This window comes from Thalassophryne amazonica, chromosome 10, assembly GCF_902500255.1.
Source record: "Thalassophryne amazonica chromosome 10, fThaAma1.1, whole genome shotgun sequence".
Lineage (NCBI taxonomy): Eukaryota > Metazoa > Chordata > Actinopteri > Batrachoidiformes > Batrachoididae > Thalassophryne > Thalassophryne amazonica.
The window spans coordinates 81,011,708-81,036,081 of NC_047112.1; the positions used below are offsets into that span (position 1 = coordinate 81,011,708).

General features: G+C 40.4%; 1 protein-coding gene across 1 annotated transcript in view; it reads right to left on the reverse strand.

Moving 5' to 3' along the window:
• The window catches only part of ect2 (epithelial cell transforming 2), a 141,743-nt gene that overhangs the window by 29,664 nt on the left and 87,705 nt on the right, over positions 1–24,374 (reverse strand). Inside the window, exons 19-22 of the mRNA XM_034180361.1 lie at positions 20,344–20,463; positions 11,526–11,664; positions 8,732–8,886; positions 3,149–3,256 (exon numbers count right to left, since the gene is read on the reverse strand). Of these exons, the coding sequence (XP_034036252.1) occupies positions 3,149–3,256; positions 8,732–8,886; positions 11,526–11,664; positions 20,344–20,463 (522 nt within the window). The remainder of the gene's footprint in view (positions 1–3,148; positions 3,257–8,731; positions 8,887–11,525; positions 11,665–20,343; positions 20,464–24,374) is intronic.

Sequence of the window (24,374 nt, forward strand, 5' to 3'; positions counted from 1 at the left end):
CAACATATTGAAATGAAACTGGTGTACAGGGTTCTAGCCATGGTGGAAGGTGTTGAGCGGCCCCGCCCATTACTGCAAATTTCCACCCGGCTCTCCTGTTTAAATTGACTGTGCCACCCAGCACAGAATTTCTGTAAAATGAACTGAAATGTTGCTGAAAATGTACCAATTTGATATTTCAAGCTTATAGAGTCACAGTTTTGTAAGTTTAAACCAATAATTAAAGTAATAAATTTATTTCTCATTTTCTTCATATCGAATTGCAAATAGAGATCAGAGAGTCAGCGTGTTCTGTGGCCACAGAGAAATGTTTCAGCCAGCAGCTGAAAACAGCATCTCTGCTCTGAACTGAAGGGGGGGGGGAACAACACAAACTCGCCTACATTAATCCAGAGGTCCTTCTTTGCCTGTATTTGATGATACATTCAGAAAGTTACAGTTTATTTTACACTTGAAAGGCTTTGTGTTTCCAAAAAGCTCAGAGTTTGAAAAACAGCAGATGGTGTGATCAGCAAGGGAGGGGGAGCGAGAGAGACAGCGGAGGAGGGGCACAGCGCCAGATTTTGCATTTCACGTTTTTTTTCCTCTTTAATTTGGTTAAAATGCTCTCAAACTTTTGAGATTCGTTGCCGGCTAGCCATGATATTGTTTGGGCATAACCTTTGCAGTGACTTCGCGGCTGATCCAGATTACCACTACTGCGCATGTGCGTCAAGACCAAAAAGGCAGCAGAAGATACAGCAGCAGTTTTAACAGACAAAGCTTTAAAAAAAATGACGTTAATTATTAAATTAGTCACCGACTATTTTGATAGTAGACGAAATCATGACTAGTCGATTAATCGTGGCAGTCCTACATAGACCTTACAGAAGGTCTATGTAGCAGCAGCGGCTCAAATTTTACAAGCTCTAACCATCCCCGCCATAAAGTCTGGATCTTGTGCCCTCAGACTTATTCCTTTTTCCACCTGAAGGGACACGTTACACTAATGATCTAATACTGCAGAGGTGCAGTCAGCTGTGCAATCAGTGTCTGCTGATAGACGACACTCAATTTTTTCACTGACAGGATGAAAAAAAAAAAACTTGCGTTGGCATGTGTGTGAAAGGAGAAGGCCTGTGTGTGGAAAAATAATGACACTGCCTGATAGAGAACGATTTAAGCTTTAAGGAGATATGAGGTCTGTTAGAAAACTATCCGACCTTTTTATTTTTTGCAAAAACCATATGGATTTGAATCACGTGTGATTGCATCAGCCAAGCTTGAACCTTCGTGCGCATGCGAGAGTTTTTTCACGCCTGTCGGTTGCGTCATTCACCTGTGAGCACGCTTTGTGGGAGGGTGTGGTCCAGCCCCCTCGGTGGATTTTCATTGTCAGGAAAATGGCTGAGTGACTGCCGCTTTGCTGCATCAAAGTTTTTTCAGAAATCGTGAGAGACAGCCAGGTGGAAACCATTCGGAAAATTCAGATGGCTTTCGGTGAAGATCTTATGGGCATCACGCAGATTAAGGAGCATTACAATTGGATTAAAGATGGGTCCACAGCGGCTGAGGGCGCGCCGTGCTTCGAGCGGCCATCGACAGGCTGAAACGACCAGATCATTTCCAAAGTGAAGGCTGTGTTGATCCGGGATGTCGCCTCACTACCAGAGAAATGGCAAGAGAGGTGGACATAGCACTTTTTCGGCACATTACACTGTTACAGGAGATTTTGTAATGAAAGACGTGCAGCGGAATTCGCGCATCAGGACGGAGCCATGTAATGGCGCAGAACAAAAAGCACCTCCGTGTTGGAAGTCTCACGGGACATGCCCAGCTCTTCCACCATTTGGAAGATTCAGACGGCTTTGGGTGGCTTTTCAGTCGAGTGAGTATCCGAGAAATTGTCGAAGATCTGGGCATGCCACAACATGTACTGTGAGACCAACACGGAGGTGCTTTCGTTCAGTGCCATTAGCGGCTCCGTGGCGAATTCCTCCGCTCCCGTTTTCATGACAAAATTTCCTTTAACAGTGGAATGTGCCGGAAAAGTGCTGATGTCCACCTTTTCTGCCATTTCTCTGGTAGTCAGACGACATCCCGGATCAACCCAGCATTCAGTTTGGAAATGATCTGGTCGTTTCAGCCTGTCGATCGCTGCTCGGCTCGTGGCGCGCCCTCCGCCATTGTGCGCCATCTTTAAACCAGCTGTAACACTCCTTAATCTGTGTGATGCCCATAAAATCGTCCCTGAAAGCCATCTGAATTTTCCGAATGGTGTCCACCTGGCTGTCTTTCACAGTTTCTGGAAAAATTTGACGCATTGCTGCTCCAGCCGTTCAGACATTTTCCCCACAATGAAAATCTGATGAGGGGGGAGGACCAGTGCTCACTCAAAGCCTGCTCACAGGCGAATGACGCATCCGACAGACGTGAAAAAACTCACGCATGCGCACGAAGGTTCAAGCTTGGCTGATGCAATCACACGTGACTCAAATCCATATGGTTTTTGCAAAAAATAAAAAGGTCAGATAGTTTTCTAACAGACCTCGTATGACAATATAAGTATCTTGCTTGTTATTGAAATAACTGTGGTGGAAGCAGAACTTTTCAGCTGACCTTTATGTATACATTTGTTCCACATCAGTCAGTTGTGAAATGAACACAATCACTGCTAAAAGGAAAACTTTGTAAAATCAAGTAAAACTGAGAATGAATAGAAATGACAATAAGGGCATTCTGTCCACTGGCCTATGTTTAACCTCTTAACCACTCAATGCTCTCGACAGCCCTGTCTTTTCGAAGTCAGATAAACCATTTACCTCCATGCTATGGACAATAGCAATTTCCTTATCTACTTGTTCCAAAAATTCTTTCAAACAAGACCGTGTATATCTCAAGTTATAAATTTTCAAACCCTGGAGCTGTCCTTTTTGTTTCAGCCAGAGAGCAGCGGAAATGAATCCAAATGCACATTGCTAACTGAAGTTATTGTTTTATGTCTGAACAAAGGGAATAGGCCATAGAAAATATTTTGTGCATCATTTCATCCAAATTCTGCATCATTCAGCATGAAATATCTTGCAAGTGTAGAAATGCTGTGAAGCACCTGTAGAGAAACCTGCAGTTAAAGGAAATATTCATGAGAAAACAGTTCCCCTGTCTCTACCTTTTTAGAAGTCTTCTTGATGGCCCTGGAGGCTTTGCTCAGAGTACTGTCCATATCCTTGGTGGTGACCTGTAGGGAATCCGGGTCTGTGCACTGAATCAAGTCCTCCTGGGTACAACAAAGAAACTAAGCTTCAGTCTGACTGTAGCACCATATGGTGTGAGATGTGCATGTTACATAACGCAGATGGCAATTATACACTTTGTCAAACTAGAGACAATGAAGAACGTATAGTGCAGATGCACATACAACGCCTCTGTTCTTCCACCCCCTCACCCTGCAGTGTGCATTTTAACAAGCAGGGCTCTGTCTTGTTGGTATTCACATTGCAGGCCTGATCCAGTGAAAACAAAATTAGTAATGCAGCTGTTAGTCAGCATGAACACCAGAAGTCAACATCGCCCCCCGCTGCTGACTCCACTAAATACAGCCAACTGCCTCCTCTGCAGATCGAACCATCCTGTATTACAATACAATCTGTAATACGGGTTGACAGGGAATCAAAGCTTTATCAACCCATAATACTAATCCAACATAGCCATCCCTTCACCAGCTCTGAAACACCTATACTACCATTAAGTTTCCAAACACAGAGCCAGCTGACTGCTGCCTCACAACAATCATATTGGTATTCAAAATGTGCCATTTCTCAGTCACTTTGAATGTGTTCTTCAAACAACTTTTCCAAATACTTTCACATTTCTATCTTTTGTAAGAGACATTCACAACAAAGCTGATAGAGACATGAGGAGACTGGAAATGAATGAATTACATGGGGGGGGGGGGGGGGGGATATGTGATATATTTTCTTCAAGCGTAACTGCTTTGGAGGAAAAATAATAACCAAAGCTTCTGTATCCACATACAACCCCAATTCCAATGAAGTTGGGACGTTGTGTGAAATGTAAATAAATACAGAATACAATGATTTGCAAATCCTCTTCAACCTATATTCAATTGAATACACCACAGAGACAAGATATTTAATGTTCAAACTGATAGACTTTTTTGTTTTTGTGCAAATATTTGCTCATTTTGAAATGGATGCCTGCAACACGTTTCAAAAAAGCTGGGACAGTGGCAACAAAAGACTGGGAAAGTTGGTGGATGCTCAAAGAACACCTGTTTGGAACATTCCACAGGTGAACAGGTTAATTGGAAACAGGTGAGTGTCATGATTGGATATAAAAGGAGCATCCCCAAAAGGCTCAGCCATTCACAAGCAAAGATGGGGCAAGGATCACCACTTTGTGAACAACTGCATGAAAAAAATAGTCCAACAGTTTCAGAACAATGTTTATCAATGTTACACTGCAATGAATTTAGGGATTCCATCATCTACATTCCATAATATAATCAGAAGATTCAGAGAATTTGGAAACTTTCTACATGTAAGCAGCAAGGCTGAAAACCAACATTGAATGCCCGTGACTGCATTAAAAACAGACATCACTGTGTGAAGGATCTTACCGCGTGGGCTCAGGAACACTTCAGAAAACCATTGTCAGTTAACAAGTTAAAACTCTACCATGCAAAGCGAAAGCCATACATCAACAACATCCAGAAATGCCACCGCCTTCTCTGGGCCTGAGCTCATTTGAAATGGACAGACACAAAGTGTGCTGTGGTCTGATGAGTCCACATTTCAAATTGCTTTTGGAAATCATGGATGTCGTGTCCTGTGGACAAAACAGGAAAAAGACCATCCAGATTGTTCCCAGTTCAAAGTTCAAAAGCCAGCAACTGTGATGGTATGGGGGTGTTAGTGCCCATGGCATGGGCAACTTACACTATCTGTGATGGTACCATCAATGCTGAAAGGTACATCCACGTTTTGGAGCAACACATGCAGCCATCCAAGCAACGTCATTTTCAGGGACGTCCCTGCTTATTTCAGCAAGACAATGCCAAGCCACATTCTGCACAGAACAGTGTGGCTTTATAGTAAATAGTGCGGGTACTAGACTGGCCTGCCTGCAGTACAGACCTGTCAACCACTGAAAATGTGTGGCACATTATGAAGCGCAAAACTGAAGTTGTACATCAAGCAAGAATGGGAAAGAATTCCACCTACAAAGCTTCAACAATTAGTGTCCTCAGTTCCCCAATGCTTATTCAGTGTTGTTAGAAGGAAAGGTCAAGTAACACAGTGGTAAACATACCACTGTCCCAGCTTTTTTGAAACGTGTTGCAGGCATCCATTTCAAAATAAGCAAATATTTGCACAAAAACAAAGTTTATCAGTTTGAACACTAAATATGTTGTTTTTGTGGTGTATTCAATTGAATATAGGTTGAAGAGGATTTGCAAATCATTCTATTCTGTTTTTGTGTTAAAATGTCCATTTTACACAATGTCTCAACTTCATTGGTCAGAGGTGTTTATTTCCCCCGTCCAACAGGAACACTGGAATGGGGGATATGCAGGTGCACCTCAAAACATTTGAATTTCGTGAAAAAGTTCAATATTTTTGGTCAGATATTTCAGAGTGAAAATTTTACATATTCTAATTTCAATAAACAGAAACTAAAATGTTTCAGTTTTTTAATATTAACTTTGATAATTATAGCCTACAGCTCCAAAAATGAGACAATGCATATCTCAAAATATTACAATATTTCAGAAGATCAGCTTAACAAAAAGACTGACACATCACCACGATCCCCACAAATCAGTCATACAAAGTCATGCTAAAAATGAATGAAACTGGTCAACTGGTTCTTGAGATATCACTAACAAGGGTGGCAATGACAATACCTTGAATATCTTGCTGTGACCTTGACGCCAAGGTCACCGCACTTGACTGGTGTCGGGGGATCACCAAAGTACACCCTTATGATAAATATAAATGAACGAATCGTCCAAGTCTCCTCTCTCGTACCCTAGCATATGCTTTCCTAGGGAGGCTGAGAAGTGTGATTCCTCTATAATTGGAACACATTCTCCATTCCCTTTTTTTAAAGATGGGGACCACCACCCCAGCTTGAAAATCCAGAGGTACTGTCCCTGACTTCCACGCAATAATGTTTTAGCGTGTCAGCCATGACAGCCCAACAACATCCAGAGGCTTCAGTAACTCAGGATGAATCTTGTCCGCCCCCAGCGACTTGCCGCCGAGGTGTTTTTGACCACCTCACTGACGTTCGCTATGGCACCAGATCCGCTCAAGTTTTCGATCCCTGCTTCCTGGATGGAGGGCATGTCAGTAGAGATGTGAAGGCAGGGATGGAAGACTACTGATTCAGATCAGGGCCCATTCCTCCCAATTAATTTCCCTCGAAGTTTCTCCATTTTTGCTCACGTGAGCATTGAAGTCTTTCAGTAGAACTAAGGAGTCTCCAGTAAGAACATTTTCCAAGATCCCACTCAGTCTCCAAGAAGGCAGGATACTCTGAACTGCTGTTTGGTCCATATGTACAAACAACAATCCAGTTCCTCTCTGCAACACAAAGTCGAAAAGAGACAGCCCTCTCATTCACTGAGGAAAAATTTGAAAATAACAACACTCAGTTGGGGACTTGTGAATTTTCCCACACCCGCTTGGTGCCTCTCATTCTGGACAACTCTACAAAAGAGTCCAGCCTCTCTCCGGGAGTATGGTCCCAGAGCCCATTCTATGTGTGGAGGTGAGCCCAGCTATTTCTAGTTGGTATCTCTCGACCTCCCACACAAGCTCAGGCCCGTTTCCCACCAAAGAGGTAGAATTTCACATTACAAGAGTTAAGTTCCATAACCGAGTGTCAGTTCGTGTGGGCATTTATCCTTGTCCACTGCCAGAAGAGCAGCCCACCAGACCCTCTACAGACTCCCTGGTGAGGTAAGCCCACACGGAAACATGCTCGAAACATTTACTTTATTTGCAGTGAGTCAATGAATATATACATTTTTCACTTATTCACTTCATATCTGACAAAGAAATGTGCAATCAAACACTGTTTCTTACCCCAAGAACTTTTGGGCCATCTAAAGTAAGTTCTTTTAGCTTCTCCCTTTTTCACTTGGGGTCACCATTATGGATCTACAGGTTGATTTGGCATATGTTTTACACCAGATGCCCTTCCTGACAACTCCACATTACATGAAGAAAGGGCAGGGGTGGTGCTGAATTGGGAACCTTCTGCTCCAAAAACAAGTGCACTAACTGCCTGCCCACTACACTGCCCAATTTTTGGGCCATCTATCTACAGTATAGCATAGTATATTATATATATAAATAAATAACGGCTGAGAGGATCCTTGTAGGGCTGCAGCTATTGAATATTTTTGGAAACGAGAATTCTATCGATTAATCAGATAAAAAAGTACATTTGTATTTTTAAACAATATCAGTAGTGGCAGGGCTCTCCCTAAGCAATGGCACAATGTCGCTGTACCATCATGCAGATTTTTAAGTTTAGCATGTTCCGTCTCTCTCTGTTTTCCCAGGTAATTATTTATTTTTTCACATTATTAAGTTCTGGAGCTTTGCCAAACCATAAACCCAGGTGCTCTGTGAAATCTTCAGTCTGCGGACAGGACATTCTTTTATTTTTCTTATTGCACATTTCATTTGCACTTTTTATTACTGTGATTTATTCAGTGTTTAGTGTATATTTCTACGTGCTGTACAGAGCAGCTCAAACCGAAGTCAAATTCCTTGTTTTCTGTGGATATTTGCCGAATAACAAAGCCTTTGAAAAAATGGCTGTGGAGTGCAACTTTTCCACAACAGCTGCACTGATAAATTAACTCTAAAGCCTGTTGATAAAAACTCTTATCAAATCTGAAAAAAGCTTCTTTTTTTCTTTTTTTTTTAATAGTTAAACATGATTAATTTAAAGTGTGCTTCCTGCACCTCTTATGTATTATCAGTGATATATAATGCATTCATGCTTCTGTCACCCTGGGAACAGGATGCACGGCCACAAGCTGCTTCATGTTCAATGGTGAGTAACCTGAACAGCTCACTAAAGGATACGCACATAACACCTGACAGGTTGTCTGCTATGAAAGTTTTTTTTTTCTTTAAACTCAGCTGTAATTTACCCTGATCTGAAAAGAACATCCTGTAAGTTCTTAATGATTCTCATCAATGAACTACATGACATATTTGGTGGCTTGGAAATGTTCATGTGCCCATCCCCCGAGTAGTAAAAAAAATAAATAAAGTAAAAGGGACAATTTCCATGATAAAAAAATCTTTATATTTAGTTTTCCAATTACTTATGACTTCTGAAAGTGGAGGGACTGTATATACAAGTCGTCATAATTCCTAAATGGCTCGTGGGATATTGTTGTTAAAACCCTTGAATTAAACCCAACAGTCTACACTACGATCACATGTTGATCATTTCATGTCAATTCCAATGTGGTGGTGTACGTGCTGTCCAAATACTGGCCGTAGCTGTTACTTCTGTTAGGGTTTTTTCTCAAATTTAATTCAGTTTGAAGAAAAACATTTTTCACTTCATTTAAGTGTACTTTGTGTGTTCTGCACAAGGCCACCCTTTAAAACACTGTGCCTCACTTGAATTAAAAAGTGACTTTTTTTTTTTTAATAGGGAATGCGTTTGCTTTCTTTGTGGGGTATGTGTGTCATCTCACCGCGTCAGCTCTGCATATAGTGTTGGCGACGTGGCGGCAGAGTGTTCGCAGCCAGACAGTTTTAATTGTTTCCTCTCCAGCCAGTTGGAAACTGAACAACAAGTTCTCCTGTTCAGTTGGAGGATGAACCACCAAGGCAAATGCATTCACACATTCTGAAGGGAGAAGGGAGGGAGCAAATGAGGGGGGGGGGGGGGGGGGGGCAGGGATTGAAGATGGGAGGGACCATTAAGAAAGAGCTTCATCCAAATGCCAAAAACATCAATTGTGACTGTGCCTTTTGAGGGAGAGCGAGCGAGAACAAAATATCTACAAGATGCATAAAATAAGAAAACCGCCAATGTAAATCACTCTTAAAATGCATCCCAAAATATGTGATTTTTGACTCATATTTTAGGAAGGAACACAAGTAGGTGTTATAGGAATAAAGGAGTCACACATGCTACTTTTCGGAAACCAGGCGTATTTCTAATATAATAAATCAGAAAAGAAGCATGAACATTTTCCTCAGTGTGCAAATCAAACTCAAGGTGCAAGAAAACACCAGAAACAATCCATGAAGAAAAAAAAAAAAACACAATGGTTTTGTTTTTGAAAAGATGCTCTATCTCTATATACATTTAGAATTCAGAAATATAATAAAGCAGGTGGGATTTGGAAAAACAGTGACTAAAAGCTGGAATGCACACTTCTACATGTCCAATAATGAAGGAACTCACCTTCATCCTGATGGATAGAGCCTCCACCACCTGTCTGAGGATGGGGACTTAATCTTTTATGAAATTAAAGCGATTTCTCCAAATGACATTCAAACATCCATAACATCACACTGCAGGACACTACAACCGATCAAGAAGACATCTGGAGATACATTTCCATGCTATGCAGTGCACCAGCTCACAAACCAATTAGCTTAACTCGAGTGGTATTTTAAAGACTAATATGGCATCAGGACAGTCACAGACTGTTGGGAGGTGATGGTCTAGTGGTTAAGGTGTTGGGCTTGAGTCCACAAGATCATGGGTTCAAATCCCCACCTGACTAGAAAATCACTAAGGGCCCTTGGGCAAGGCCTTTAACCCCCTATTGCTCCAGGTGTGTAGTGAGCGCCTTGTATGGCAGCACCCTGACATTGGGTTGAATAAGGCATAATTGTAAAGCGCTATATAAATGCAGTCCATTTACCATTTAGACTTACTAATACAGCTGTGACATTTCTGTTACTGCATGTTATGACAATACTTGTTGTGCTTTGTTACATTTTCTTAATATGGTCATAACAGATAAGGAAGAGGTTTCTTCCTATATCAAAAATGCCTCAAATAAATTTTTCCTTACAACTGTTGGCCATATGCTTGCTGATTGGGTGTAAAACCATTCACCCTATTGATGTTTCAAATCCCGCAAAATTTCAGAGTGTTTGCCGCTCTGCGAGATGAATTTATCTGGCACATTGTGAACTGCACTGAGATGGTCTTAAGGCTGTAATTTAACCGCATCACACGGACAACAGCATTAACATCGCAACATAAAATTCTTTCTATATTGTGCCTAAAACTCGTGTGAATATATTAACTTCATTTTTAGATGTTATTGTATTTGTTATATGTAAACATGCGAGAAGCTCAGGTTGTTTCTCCATCATTTTCAATGGGAATTGGTGTGCGCTGCGATTGCTTTCTGTTCATCTCATTCTGGGGGAAAGTGAAGTTTTTTGTTTAACGCACTGCTTATTGTCCTTTACAACACAGTTTGTCCTGTTCCTTCCAGAGTAATATAAGAGGTCTGAAATTCGGTTTGTGATTATGAAGTTCCACGCCAGGTTAAACATAGCCGACATGGAATATTTGGCATATTTCTTTTAGCAAGTTTTCAGGGTCTCATGCGTGCAGTCTCTTATTAATGTGATGAAAAGCATAAAAAAATTACATTTTGGTAGTATAATGTTAATTTCAAATTGTTGTCATGTGGTTTCTCTATGTTGTTTAGACTGCAGCAACTCTATGGCATGCAAGGGATTATGGAATATCTCAATAGGACGAACAGTGTAGACTTGGAGGCACCAGATAATCTGGCATGACTCGGCACATTTTAGGTATAGATGACTATTACCCATGAGTGGATTGTTACTGTTTTTTTTTATATCACAGTAATTGCTACATAATATTGAAAAAGGCAAAACTGGATCAAAACAGGCTGCAACACAATGAAAAAGAGAACCATATTCAATAAATGTGGCAACTTTAAAATAACTGTTGGCAAAAAAGCATCATACCAGTTGATGCTGAATATCACTAGATAAGGCATAGCTCTATTAGATTTGCATGAATAAATGTATCACTGCCTGCGTTAAAATAATATGTCGTAAATATTAATTAATCTTACACTTATGATGATATACGATTTGAAAGCACAAACACATTTCCTATTTGAAAGATGTGTGACATCATGAATAAAGTGATGAATCTGATTCCAGGATAAATTCCATGCCTCTCTGGGAAGTGCAGTCCCTGTGATTTATTATGGCCACCACCCAGAAGGACACTTGCATGAAATCAAAGTAAACACAGCACTGGAGTGTATAAACGGGAAGTGATCAGGATTTTCCCATTTTTATTTCACTGCCAAAGTGAAGTCAACAGAATCAACTGTATTACACACTCAAGATGAGCATAAAGTGAGTGAGGATCCGCCATAAAACACCTATCAATGATACGCAAGTGATGCGACGATAAGGATTTGTATTAGCATCCTAGGAAACATTTGCAATGTGTGCATGTTGTTGCAGTTTTACCTTCTGTATCTTGCAGGTCCAGTACTCTTCTAATCTGGGACAGCGGCATAAGTGCAATGTGCTTGAGCGGAGGCGGTGGTCTTGTTTGTCCCAGTGGACTCTTAAACGTGCTGATTACTTTGTGCCGCTTCCTCGCAATCTGCCGAAGATGCACAGACCCCCAAACACAAACAGACACAAAGTGAGACAGCAACTTTGGAGGTAAAGAAAATCTATTTCTGATTGATGCCCAAAGCATTGGCTCACTTAACATTCTGCGCATGTGTGTGTCCTTGCTTCGTAGAGTTAAGGGCGTGGGTGCATTTTGCAGGGGGGGGGGGGGGGACTTCCTTTTGGCTAGTTGGCAATAAATCAATGAGGCCTTCATTGAGGTAAACGATGCAACTCATTAAAGTCACATTAATTAGATGCTGAGAGAAAGAAGAAAGAGATGGGGAGGAGATAAGAGAGGATGCGACATCATAGGTCAGTGTTAGTTTGACAGTGTGGGTGAATGGTGAAATGGTGAGTGATAATATTAATGTAGGAGTTAATCAACAATTACTGAGGCCACACACACTGAAAACATGTTTATTCAATATATAAACAGAAATACTCTCAGAAATGTGTCAGGTCACCATAACCGCAGCTCATTAGGAAGCATCTCTGGCACTCCTGATTCAGCGCAGCAACCCACCACATCTGTGTTGATTGCCTGCCCTGTTCCTATGCTAACTCTATGCTAATTACCACACAGATAGTGACAGCATTGACAGAACGTACACACATGAATTGGCCAGCGATCCACTTTCACTACTCTGACTGAATGGCTTCTTCCTCTGAAATTCCTGTGCAAAAGAATCTAAGCATGTGTTCAAAAACATGCAGGGATTTGTGCTGAAACTTGCAAAATCAAACTACAAAGGAGGAAAGATGTATCAGATGGAGAATTATTTCAGGAAACATTTTCATCGTCTCAGTGCTGCAACAATTTCTGAGTTCATGGTCGCTAATAATTTGATCTCAGTATTTAGTACTTTATATAACTACAGCAATATGCCTGAAAACAGTGAAATATACAGATTCAAAATGATTGTGTCCTAATGTATTCACAAACATGCCAGAGGGAGTTTTTCCCCCTTACCACTGTTGCCTACATGATTGCATGGTGGGGTTGATAAAGCCACCGTGACACTTGCACAAATTTGATCACAATGTGTTTTGTGAACTTGGAGAAGGAGTATGATCAGGTACACCTGGAGATACTGTGCGGGGTGCTGCAGGAGTATGGAGTGAGGGTGGTCCTTTCTCAGGGCCATCCAATTTCTGCACTAACAAAGTGACAGCTGTGTTTGGGTTATTGGCTGTAAGTCGGTCTCGTTTCTGGTGGGGGTTGGCCCTCACCAGGGCTGCACCTTGTCTCCAATCCTGTTTGTGATATTCATGGACAAGATATGGCGGTGTAGTCGGGGGAGGAGGGCCTTAGTTTGGTGGGCCCAAGGTCTCATCACTGCTTGTTGCAGATGATGTGGCCCTGTTGGCTTCATCAGCCTGTGACCTCCAGCACTCACTGGGTCAGTTCCCAGCTGAGTGTGAAGCGGCTGGGATGAGGATCAGCACACGTAAATCTGAAGCCATGGTTCTCATCAGGACACTGATGGATTGCCTACTTGGCTTGAAATGAGGTCTTGCTCCAAGTAAAGGATTTCAAGTACATCAAGGTCTTGTTCACGAGTGAGGGACAATGGAGCCTGAGATTGGCTGGAGAATCAGTGCAGCAAAGACGGTGTTGCATTTGCTCTACCGTTCTGTTGTGACAAAAAGGGAGCTGAGTCAAAAGGCGAAGCTCTCGCTCTACTGGTCAGCCTTTGTTCTTACTCTCACCTATAGTTATGACCAAAAGAACTTGATCGTGAGTACAAGCAGCTGAAATGGGTTTGCTCAGGAGGGTGGCAGGTCTCTCCCTTAGAGATAAGGTGAGAAGCTTGGTCATCTGTGAGGAGTTCGGAGTGGAGCCACTGCTCCTTCGCGTTGAAAGGAGCCAGATGAGGTGGTTTGGGCATCTGGTAAGGATGCCCCCCGAGTGCCTTCCTACAGAGGTGTTCTAGGCACGTCCATCTGGGAGGAGACCCCGGGGACGACCCAGGACTAGGTGGCGAGATCTCCACACTGTCCTGGAAATGGCCCAGGATCCCCCAATCAGGGGTGGTTAATGTGGCCCAGGAGATGGAAGTCTGGGGTCCCCTGCTGGAGCTGTTGCCCCACGACCCGATCCCAGATAAGCGGTTGATGATGCGTGAGTGAGTGAAGTAAACATGCACGATTACATCCATAAGGAACCACTTCATGCTACCACACTTCTATTTCACTTGCTCTGTGGCAACTAGATAAACAATTTACTGGGCATTTTTAGCTTGACCTATGCCATTTCATTATATATTCGATTAGCCAGTAATGGTGTTTGCATTCTGAATCAATACTGAGCTGATTAAATTAATTTTGTTCCCAGTGAAAATATGTACCCCACAAGTTCTACAAAAACCACACCCCAGGTTGAAACATGTCAAACTTCCACTTTAACTAGAACTTCAAATTTTATATATAATTGTACTGGAAAAACAAAAAATAAAAGTAAGAATTTGAATAAATAAAACAAATACTATCCTGCTTCGGCCATCTTGCCACACACTGGGCTTAATGACAGAATAAGTTTTGACTTTTAGAGAGGAGCAAATGTGGATTCATCCATATTCATCACACACAGCAAAATTAGAGCGTCATTGCAAAATATAATGAGGAAAAACAATCATTCACTCTCTTTTACAACTTTAATTACCATTTGAAAGCAAAAATTGTAACCAAAACTAAAATGTAATTAACCACCCAGCTATAATTTATAATGAACATGAAACATTCCTGGAGATGCAACCAGAGGTGCCAACCATAAATGATGGAACATGGACAGATGTGCACCTTTTTTGAGAATATACTGTGATCATATACAGCATTCTTTGGAGTATGAGTTGCATCCCTTTTCTGTATCATCAGCTCTTTAATATGGGATTTTTTGTATTATTGGCATTCTTTTATTACCAGAGTTTATTTTGTTTAGTGTTTTGATTACTGGGAAAGCCCTATATAAATGGCTATTATAACTATTTTTATTAGTAACAAATGCATGAATTTTCAGAGTATAAATTGCACAACCTCGCAAACTCCACTTATACTCCAGAATCTATGGTACTGTTGAGTTTCATGTTTTTGTTTTAATTTTGTTAAAATAATTATGGCATTCTTTATTATTGGCAATTATTCACATACCATTAAAATATCAAGAAACAAAGCTAGTTTTATTACAGAAAAAAAACAACAAAAAAACAAAAACAAAATGATGCCATACGTTCACTGCTTGTACTTTGTTGGTCAAAAAACACAACTGACTATACTGTTGACTATATTCATTAAACCTCAAAGACATGAAAATGTAGAAGGTAGATTAAAAACTTCTTTTCCATTGCATCACTTAAATTATTAATACTTTCATTTTCAGATCTGCTCCTTGACAGTTCAATTCAATTCAATTTTATTTATATAGCGCCAAATCACAACAAAGTTGCCCCAAGGTGCTTTATATTGTAAGGCAAGGCCATACAATAATTACGTAAAAACCCCAAAGGTCAAAACGACCCCCTGTGAGCAAGCACTTGGCGACAGTGGGAAGGAAAAACTCCCTTTTAACAGGAAGAAACCTCCAGCAGAACCAGGCTCAGGGAGGGGCAGTCTTCTGCTGGGACTGGTTGGGGCTGAGGGAGAGAACCAGGAAAAAGACATGCTGTGGAGGGGAGCAGAGATCAATCACTAATGATTAAATGCAGAGTGGTGCATACAGAGCAAAAAGAGAAAGAAACACTGCATTATGGGAACCCCCCAGCAGTCTAAGTCTATAGCAGCATAACTAAGGGATGGTTCAGGGTCACCTGATCCAGCCCTAACTATAAGCTTTAGCAAAAAGGAAAGTTTTAAGCCTAATCTTAAAAGTAGAGAGGGTGCCTGTCTCCCTGATCCGAATTGGGAGCTGGTTCCACAGGAGAGGAGCCTGAAAGCTGAAGGCTCTGCCTCCCATTCTACTCTTACAAACCCTAGGAACTACAAGTAAGCCTGCAGTCTGAGAGCGAAGCGCTCTATTGGGGTGATATGGTACTATGAGGTCCCTAAGATAAGAAGGGACCTGATTATTCAAAACCTTATAAGTAAGAAGAAGAATTTTAAATTCTATTCTAGAATTAACAGGAAGCCAATGAAGAGAGGCCAATATGGGTGAGATATGCTCTCTCCTTCTAGTCCCCGTCAGTACTCTAGCTGCAGCATTTTGAATTAACTGAAGGCTTTTCAGGCTTTTCAGGGAACTTTTAGGACAACCTGATAATAATGAATTACAATAGTCCAGCCTAGAGGAAATAAATGCATGAATTAGTTTTTCAGCATCACTCTGAGACAAGACCTTTCTAATTTTAGAGATATTGCGTAAATGCAAAAAAGCAGTCTTACATATTTGTTTAATATGCACTTTGAATGACATAACCTGATCAAAAATGACTCCATGATTTCTCACAGTATTACTAGAGGTCAGGGTAATGCCATCCAGAGTAAGGATCTGGTTAGACACCATGTTTCTAAGATTTGTGGGGCCAAGTACAATAACTTCAGTTTTATCTAAGTTTAAAAGCAGGAAATTAGAGGTCATCCATGTCCTTATGTCTGTAAGACAATCCTGCAGTTTAGCTAATTGGTGTGTGTCCTCTGGCTTCATGGATAGATAAAGCTGGGTATCATCTGCGTAACAATGAAAATTTAAGCAATGCCATCTAATAATACTGCCTAAGGGAAGCATGTATAAAGTGAATAAAATTGGTCCTAGCACAGAACCTTGTGGAACTCCATAATTAACCTTAGTCTGTGAAGAATATTCCCCATTTACATGAACAAATTGTAATCTATTAGATAAATATGATTCAAACCACCGCAGCGCAGTGCCTTTAATACCTATGGCATGCTCTAATCCCTGTAATAAAATTTTATGGTCAACAGTATCAAAAGCAGCACTGAGGTCTAACAGAACAAGCACAGAGATGAGTCCACTGTCTGAGGCCATAAGAAGACCATTTGTAACCTTCACTAATGCTGTTTCTGCACTATGATGAATTCTAAAACCTGACTGAAACTCTTCAAATAGACCATTCCTCTGCAGATGATCAGTTAGCTGTTTTACAACTACCCTTTCAAGAATTTTTGAGAGAAAAGGAAGGTTGGAGATTGGCCTATAATTAGCTAAGATAGCTGGGTCAAGTGATGGCTTTTTAAGTAATGGTTTAATTACTGCCACCTTAAAAGCATGTGGTACATAGCCAACTAATAAAGATAGATTGATCATATTTAAGATAGAAGCATTAAATAATGGTTGGGCTTCCTTGAGCAGCCTGGTAGGAATGGGGTCCAATAGACATGTTGATGGTTTGGATGAAGTAACTAATGAAAATAACTCAGACAGAACAATCTGAGAGAAAGTCTAACCAAATACCGGCATCACTGAAAGCAGCCAAAGATAACGATACGTCTTTGGGATGGTTATGAGTAATTTTTTCTCTAATAGTTAAAATTTTATTAGCAAAGAAAGTCATGAAGTCATTACTAGCTAAAGTTAAAGGAATACTCGGCTCAATAGAGCTCTGACTCTTTGTCAGCCTGGCTACAGTGCTGAAAAGAAACCTGGGGTTGTTCTTATTTTCTTCAATTAGTGATGAGTAGTAAGATGTCCTAGCTTTACGGAGGGCTTTTTTATAGAGCAACAGACTCTTTTTCCAGGCTAAGTGAAGATCTTCTAAATTAGTGAGACGCCATTTCCTCTCCAACTTACGGGTTATCTGCTTTAAGCTGCGGGTTTGTGAGTTATACCACGGAGTCAGGCACTTCTGATTTAAAGCTCTCTTTTTCAGAGGAGCCCACGGAGTCAGGCACTTCTGATTTAAAGCTCTCTTTTTCAGAGGAGCTACAGCATCCAAAGTTGTCTTCAATGAGGATGTAAAACTATTGACGAGATACTCTATCTCACTTACAGAGTTTAGGTAGCTACTCTGCACTGTGTTGGTATATGGCATTAGGGAACATAAAGAAGGAAACATATCCTTAAACCTAGTTACAGCGCTTTCTGAAAGACTTCTAGTGTAATGAAACTTATTCCCCACTGCTGGGTAGTCCATCAGAGTAAATGTAAATGTTATTAAGAAATGATCAGACAGAAGGGAGTTTTCAGGGAATACTGTTAAGTCTTCAATTTCCATACCATAAGTCAGAACAAGATCTAAGATATGATTAAAGTGGTGGGTGGACTCATTTACATTTTGAGCAAAGCCAATTGAGTCTAATAATAGATTAAATGCAGTGTTGAGGCTGTCATTCTCAGCATCTGTGTGGATGTTAAAATCGCCCACTATAATTATCTTATCTGAGCTAAGCACTATGTCAGACAAAAGGTCTGAAAATTCACAGAGAAACTCACAGTAACGACCAGGTGGACGATAGATAATAAATAAAACTGGTTTTTGGGACTTCCAATTTGGATGGACAAGACTAAGAGTCAAGCTTTCAAATGAATTAAAGCTCTGTCTGGGTTTTTGATTAATTAATAAGCTGGAATGGAAGATTGCTGCTAATCCTCCGCCTCGGCCCGTGCTACGAGCATTCTGGCAGTTAGTGTGACTCGGGGGTGTTGACTCATTTAAACTAACATATTCATCCTGCTGTAACCAGGTTTCTTTAAGGCAGAATAAATCAATATGTTGATCAATTATTATATTATTTACTAACAGGGACTTATGCTTAAATAGATTTTTGCTGGTTATTGGTGGTCTGGGAGCAGGCCGTTAAAAGGAGGATGATACATCTTAATGTAATTTAAGCTTTTTATAGTTTCACATATAACATATATGGCCATGTTTAACAATTTTTCATAGATCTATGAAAAATTTTAACAATTTTTCAACAATCATCAAGATAAGTGATTGTGGCGTGCAAAAGTCTTCCGGTTCAGAATACAAAAAACAAACAAACAAAAAAACAAACAACATTTCCATGACTATTAGGTCTTCATCTGAAAATTACTTTGAAATGATTTACTGTTATTTGAAAAGTATTTAATGGGTGTTTTGACACCTGCACATCCTGGCACTTAAATAAGTGCTTCGGCTACACCCTTTTCACTCGGGGTTGCCATGGCAGATTCAAGGTCGAACTGCAGGTTGATTTGGTGCAAGTTTTAATCCAGAAGCCCTTCCTGGAGCAACTACACATTACATGAAGAATAGGCAGGGGCAGCCTAGAACCAGGCAACCTTCCATTCTGGAAAGCAGTACACTTAACCTCTTGGCAAACAACTCATCCTGGCACCTGAGGGGGATCTGACCAGCCTCACAACTGAACACAGTGTTCTGCATAAGATGAAATGATTGTTGAAAAATTGACATTTGGGGTTACTTTTCATTATTTTGTCTTTGTTATTTGTTATTAGTTACAAAAAAAAAAGAAAAAAAAAATTGGAGCCTGCTGTGGGTTCTTATTAGCGTGGCGGGTAGAACGGTCTATAATACTGCAGGAGATACTAACCTTACCAATACCCCTAAGCAAGCACACAGGTGACAGTGGTAAGGAAAAACTCCCTCTGGTGATAATGAGGAAGAAACCTCAAGCAGACAAGACTCAAAGGGGTGAACCACTGCTTAGACCATTCAAACAGATACAAGATTTTTTTTTTTTTTTTTTTTTATAAATTTTACAAGAATCTCTTAGACAAAAAACATACACACACACAAAAAAAAAACAACAAAAAAAAAAAAACAGAAGAGCAACAAAACCAGCGTCCTTAATTGAAGTTAAAAAAACAGTCTATATTGGATCTTTAATCTATGGGTGTCCAATTCGAGAACAGGTAATTCCTCCCATCAGTGCTGACAAGTTTTCTGATAGTTCACCACTGCAAGCTGATGTGCCATAATTTCATACGTAAGGCCATGATGTCAAACTTTACATCTAGCAATCAGGAAAACAGTTAAATTAACGTTGGAAACTTCTGTAGGCGTTCATTTTCTGCAGAATCAACAATAGTACTGACAACATCTTGACACTTCAAATACCTATTTCACACAGGGATGAAATATGGGTTTGGTCAATACAAACTTTGCACAAATGTGAATTTAATAGTGAACATTAAAGTATAGCAAACAAAATAGTCCAGTGCAACTGCCACATTTCATACTTGCAGTTAGTGGTCTAGCAACTGAAGAAAGTAGACAGCTGTCAGCACCACACAAAAGTGGCTTGAAAATGACCAAAGAGATGGAGGAAGTGAGGATGAAAATATTACAGGTACACAGAGAACGTCTTTTCAGTTTTCCATTTTCACATTCTGATTTTGTCAAATTTACGTTTTATATTTTTATGTCAAATGAATGCAGTTTCTCCATGTTTGTTTTTAGATTGTGAATGAGTTGGAACCAAGTCCTATTGCAATTCTGCTGTAGTGGTGTTCCTGGGGGTTTTCAGAATGCCTTTGCACTGCAGAGTCAACAATAGTTCAAGCAATAATATGCACAAATCAAGCAAGGTCATCATAAACAAAACTGAACTGTTTGAAATGTGGATGTTTTTTTTCCTGTGTGAATCATGAAAAAGTCATTGAAGGTGTGTAACAGCTGTATGTTCAGCTCAAGTAGCTGTTGATCAACGGTGCTTAGTTCAGTAGTGCCATATACACGTGTGTGTGTGTGTGTGTGTAGTTCATTTTCACCTCAAGACAGTCATTGAAGAGGAAGAGTGTAACATTCTCGCCACGGTCACATGGCTGGTCACCGAGGGCAATCGTTTCTACTCTGTAAACCAGACTTCGATGGGAGGATAGCAAGTTGGCCTACAGAGAAAAATAAAGTACAATAACAAACAAAAGAGGGGAAAAAAAAAAAAAAAAAAACAGGCAGGCGGCATGAAATGGCAAATTCAGAGTTTACAAAAAAAGATGATTGAAACGATTTTTCTTGCATGGAGTTTTTCAACAGCTTTTGGGTAATTTTTTTTTTTTTTTGGGGGGGGGGGGGGGGGTCCAAATCTGGTGTTAGTTCCTGCCAATCACATCATGTATTTGAGATATGAAAACATATTTCTCGTATCAAGCACTGAAGCAAAAGTTGCAGTCTCGCAAAACTCTTTGGCGCCATAAATGATATAGCTCATCACATTTTGCGAACCTGGTTTAAAAAAAATATGCTTCTGAAGCTGCTTGTGTGAATGATTCATAGCATCAAATTTGTGAGTGAATAAGCAACTTTTGCGTAATCCATCAATAAGGAACATGCAGATTGCAAATAAATGTGATGTGCTCAGATTTGGATTCAGCACCCCAAAATTACCTGAATTCCATTCTCAAAGTCCATGCAAGAATTTATTTTTTTTAACCAGTGTTATAAAAAAGTAACAGTAAAGGATAAAGGTAAATCAAAGATTATATACAAAACAAAAAGGGAAAACAGAGAACATAGAAGTTTTTCCACGGTCACCTAATTATTAGATAGAATGAAAAAATCGTTGACAGCAGACAAATTGTATGGCAAAGATATATGCATTAACAATATTTGCTCTGTACTCGCTGCAAAATAATCCTTAACTAAATGATGGTGATGAACAAATATTCATTATCAAATTCATGAGAAATTCTCATTGTGCAATTACATTTTGGTAACATGTTTCTGACAGTGCCATGAAATCTGAGAGGAGATGTAGCCAACAACATTGAGCACTACGGGGAGCAAAAATGCCATTTTTTCACGTCTAAGTTCAATAAAAAAACCTCTTGGAAATATTACCGATAACTCATCAGGTGGTAAAATATAAGCACTTTTCCAATGCAGGTACTAGATACTGAGTGCTGCATGACTCAGCTACCAATGATAAGTCTCAGATGCTGCCTTACATGATCCAGCTTCTATTTCCACAAGGCTGAAAATTACTGATCATATTTTAAAATGATCACTAAGGGCCCTTGGACAAGGTCTTTAATCCCCTATTGCTCCCGGTGTGTACTGAGCGCCTTGTATGGCAGCACCCTGATATAGGGGTGAATGTGAGGCATTACTGTAAAGCACTTTGAGCATCTGATGCAGATGGAAAAGCACTACATAAATGCAGTCCATTTGCCATTGAAAATGTAGAGCAGTTATACAGGAGTATGTTACTGCCATGAAGTAGACTATTTACATTTACAAACGACTGAGTAGTTGAAATATGCGAATTCTGGCGGGGGGGGGGGGGGGAGACATCCTGGACTCTGGAAAACATTGATTGACATTTTTCATGATATTCTGACATTTTCTGGAAACAACATCTAAACCAAAGATAGTTCAAGTTCATTTAAATTAAATTTATTTATATTGGACCAAGTGACAACAAAAGTTGCCCCAAGGTGCTTCAGAAGGCATGCAGGGCGCGCCTATCACATGAACCCGTGCTGACAAGGCTGCCTGGTCACCATTTTGTAAGTAGGATGGAGTCGGTGGTAAATGAGACATTAATGAGGCGCTGTGACTTTCTTAACTTGTTGCGCCAAGACCGAGAACCAGTTTGGAAAGGTGGGGGAAGAAGGCTCCGCTAACTGATTTGATGGTGCAAAGTGCAAGACAGGAACTTTTCTTCACTAAAAATGAACGGGTAACACCTTATATTTACAGTGTGTGTGTGAATTTACACCGCATAAGGACCGCAGCTTTCAGGAAATCAATTGAGAACATCAATTGACGTATTTTGAGCTATGAAAAAGCCTATAAAATCCATAAATTAGCAGCATCATTTTAAAAGCCGCAGTGTTCAACGCGTGTGAAAAATGTAGCGGCTTATAGTCTAGAAATTACTGTAATACAAAGTGTCAAGGGATCACTCAAGTGCACGCTTATGCTATATACGATGAAATTTGTCAACTGGTTATTGCGTTGAGTTATTGCATTGACAAGAGCGGCAATAACAATATCTTCAATATATCGCTGTGATCTTGAAATTGACCCCAGGTCACTGTAATGGACTGGTGTTGGGTGATCACCCAAGTACACCCTTATAGCAAATATGAATAAAATTGGTGAACTGGTTCTTGAGGTATCGCACTAAGATGAAAACGGACGGGCAGACAGACATGCTGATTGCTATATCCCTCTGCATTTCATACCGGGAGGATAATACCAGGACAGAAATGATGTGTCTTTTGACCCTGAACAGGAAAGAAGGTGTGCTGTTGTAAACACCAGTACATATACGTGTACTTATATTTTATGAAAGGTCGTGGGTCAATCTGGATCTGTCCGAGTATGTAGGGGATTGTTATGTTAAGCTGTTGTGTACAACCCCAATTCCAGTGAAGGGACGTGTGTAAAATGTAAATATAAACAGAATACAGAGATTTGCAAATCCTCTTCAACCTATTGAATACACCACAAAAACAAAGATATTTAATGTTCAAACTGCTAAACTTTATTGTTTTTGTGCAAATATTTGCTCATTTTGAAATTGATGCCTGCAACACATCTCAAAAAAGCTGGGACAGTGGTATATTTACCACTGTGTTACATCACCTTTCCTTCTAACAACACTCAATAAGCGTTTGGGAACTGAGGACACCAATTGTTGAAGCTTTGTAGGTGGAATTCTTCCCCATTCTTGCTTGATGTACGACTTCAGTTCAACAGTCCGGGGTCTCCGTTGTCGTATTTTGCTCTTCATAATACGCCACACATTTTCAATGGGCGACAGGTCTGTACTGCAGGCAGGCCAGTCTAGTACCCGCACTATTTACTATAAAGCCACACTGTTCTGTGCAGAATGTGGCTTGGCATTGTCTTGCTGAAATAAGCAGGGACGTCCCTGAAAATGACGTTGCTTGGATGGCTGCATGTGTTGCTCCAAAACCTGGATGTACCTTTCAGCATTGATGGTGCCATCACAGATGTGTAAGTTGCCCATGCCATGGGCACTAACATCCCCATGCCATCACAGATGCTGGCTTTTAAACTTTGCGCTGGTAACAATCTGGATGGTCTTTTTCCTCTTTTGTCCAGAAGACATGATGTCCATGATTTCCAAAACAATTTGAAATGTGGACTCATCAGACCACAGCACACTTTTCCATTTTGCATCTCTCCATTTCAAATGAGCTCGGGCCCAGAGAAGGCGGCTTCGTTTCTTGATGTTGTTGATGTATGGCTTTCGCTTTGCATGGCAGAGTTTTAACTTGCATTTGCAGATGTAGCGACGAACTGTGTTAACTGACAATGGTTTTCTGAAGTGTTCCTGAGCCTACGGGTTAAGATCCTTTACACAATGATGTCGGTTTTTAATGCAGTGCCACCTGAGGGGTCGAAGGTCACGGGCATTCAATGTTGGTTTTCAGCCTTGCCGCTTACGTGTAGGAAGTTCTCCAGATTCTCTGAATCTTCTGTTTATGTTATGGACTGTAGATGATGGAAATTTTGTTCTTAAACTGCTGAACTATTTTTTCACGCACGTTCACAAAGTGGTGATCCTCACTCCATCTTTGCTTGTGAACGGCTGAGCCTTTTGGGGATGCTCCTTTTATACCAATCATGACACTCATTTGTTTCCAATTAACCTGTTCACCTGTGGAATGTTCCAAACAGCTGTTCTTTGAGCATTCATCAACTTTCCCAGTCTTTTGTTGCCACTGTTCCAGCGTTTTTGAAATGTGTTTCAGGCATTCATTTCAAAATAAGCAGATATTTGCACAAAAACAAAGAAATCTATGAGTTTGAACATTAAATATCTTGT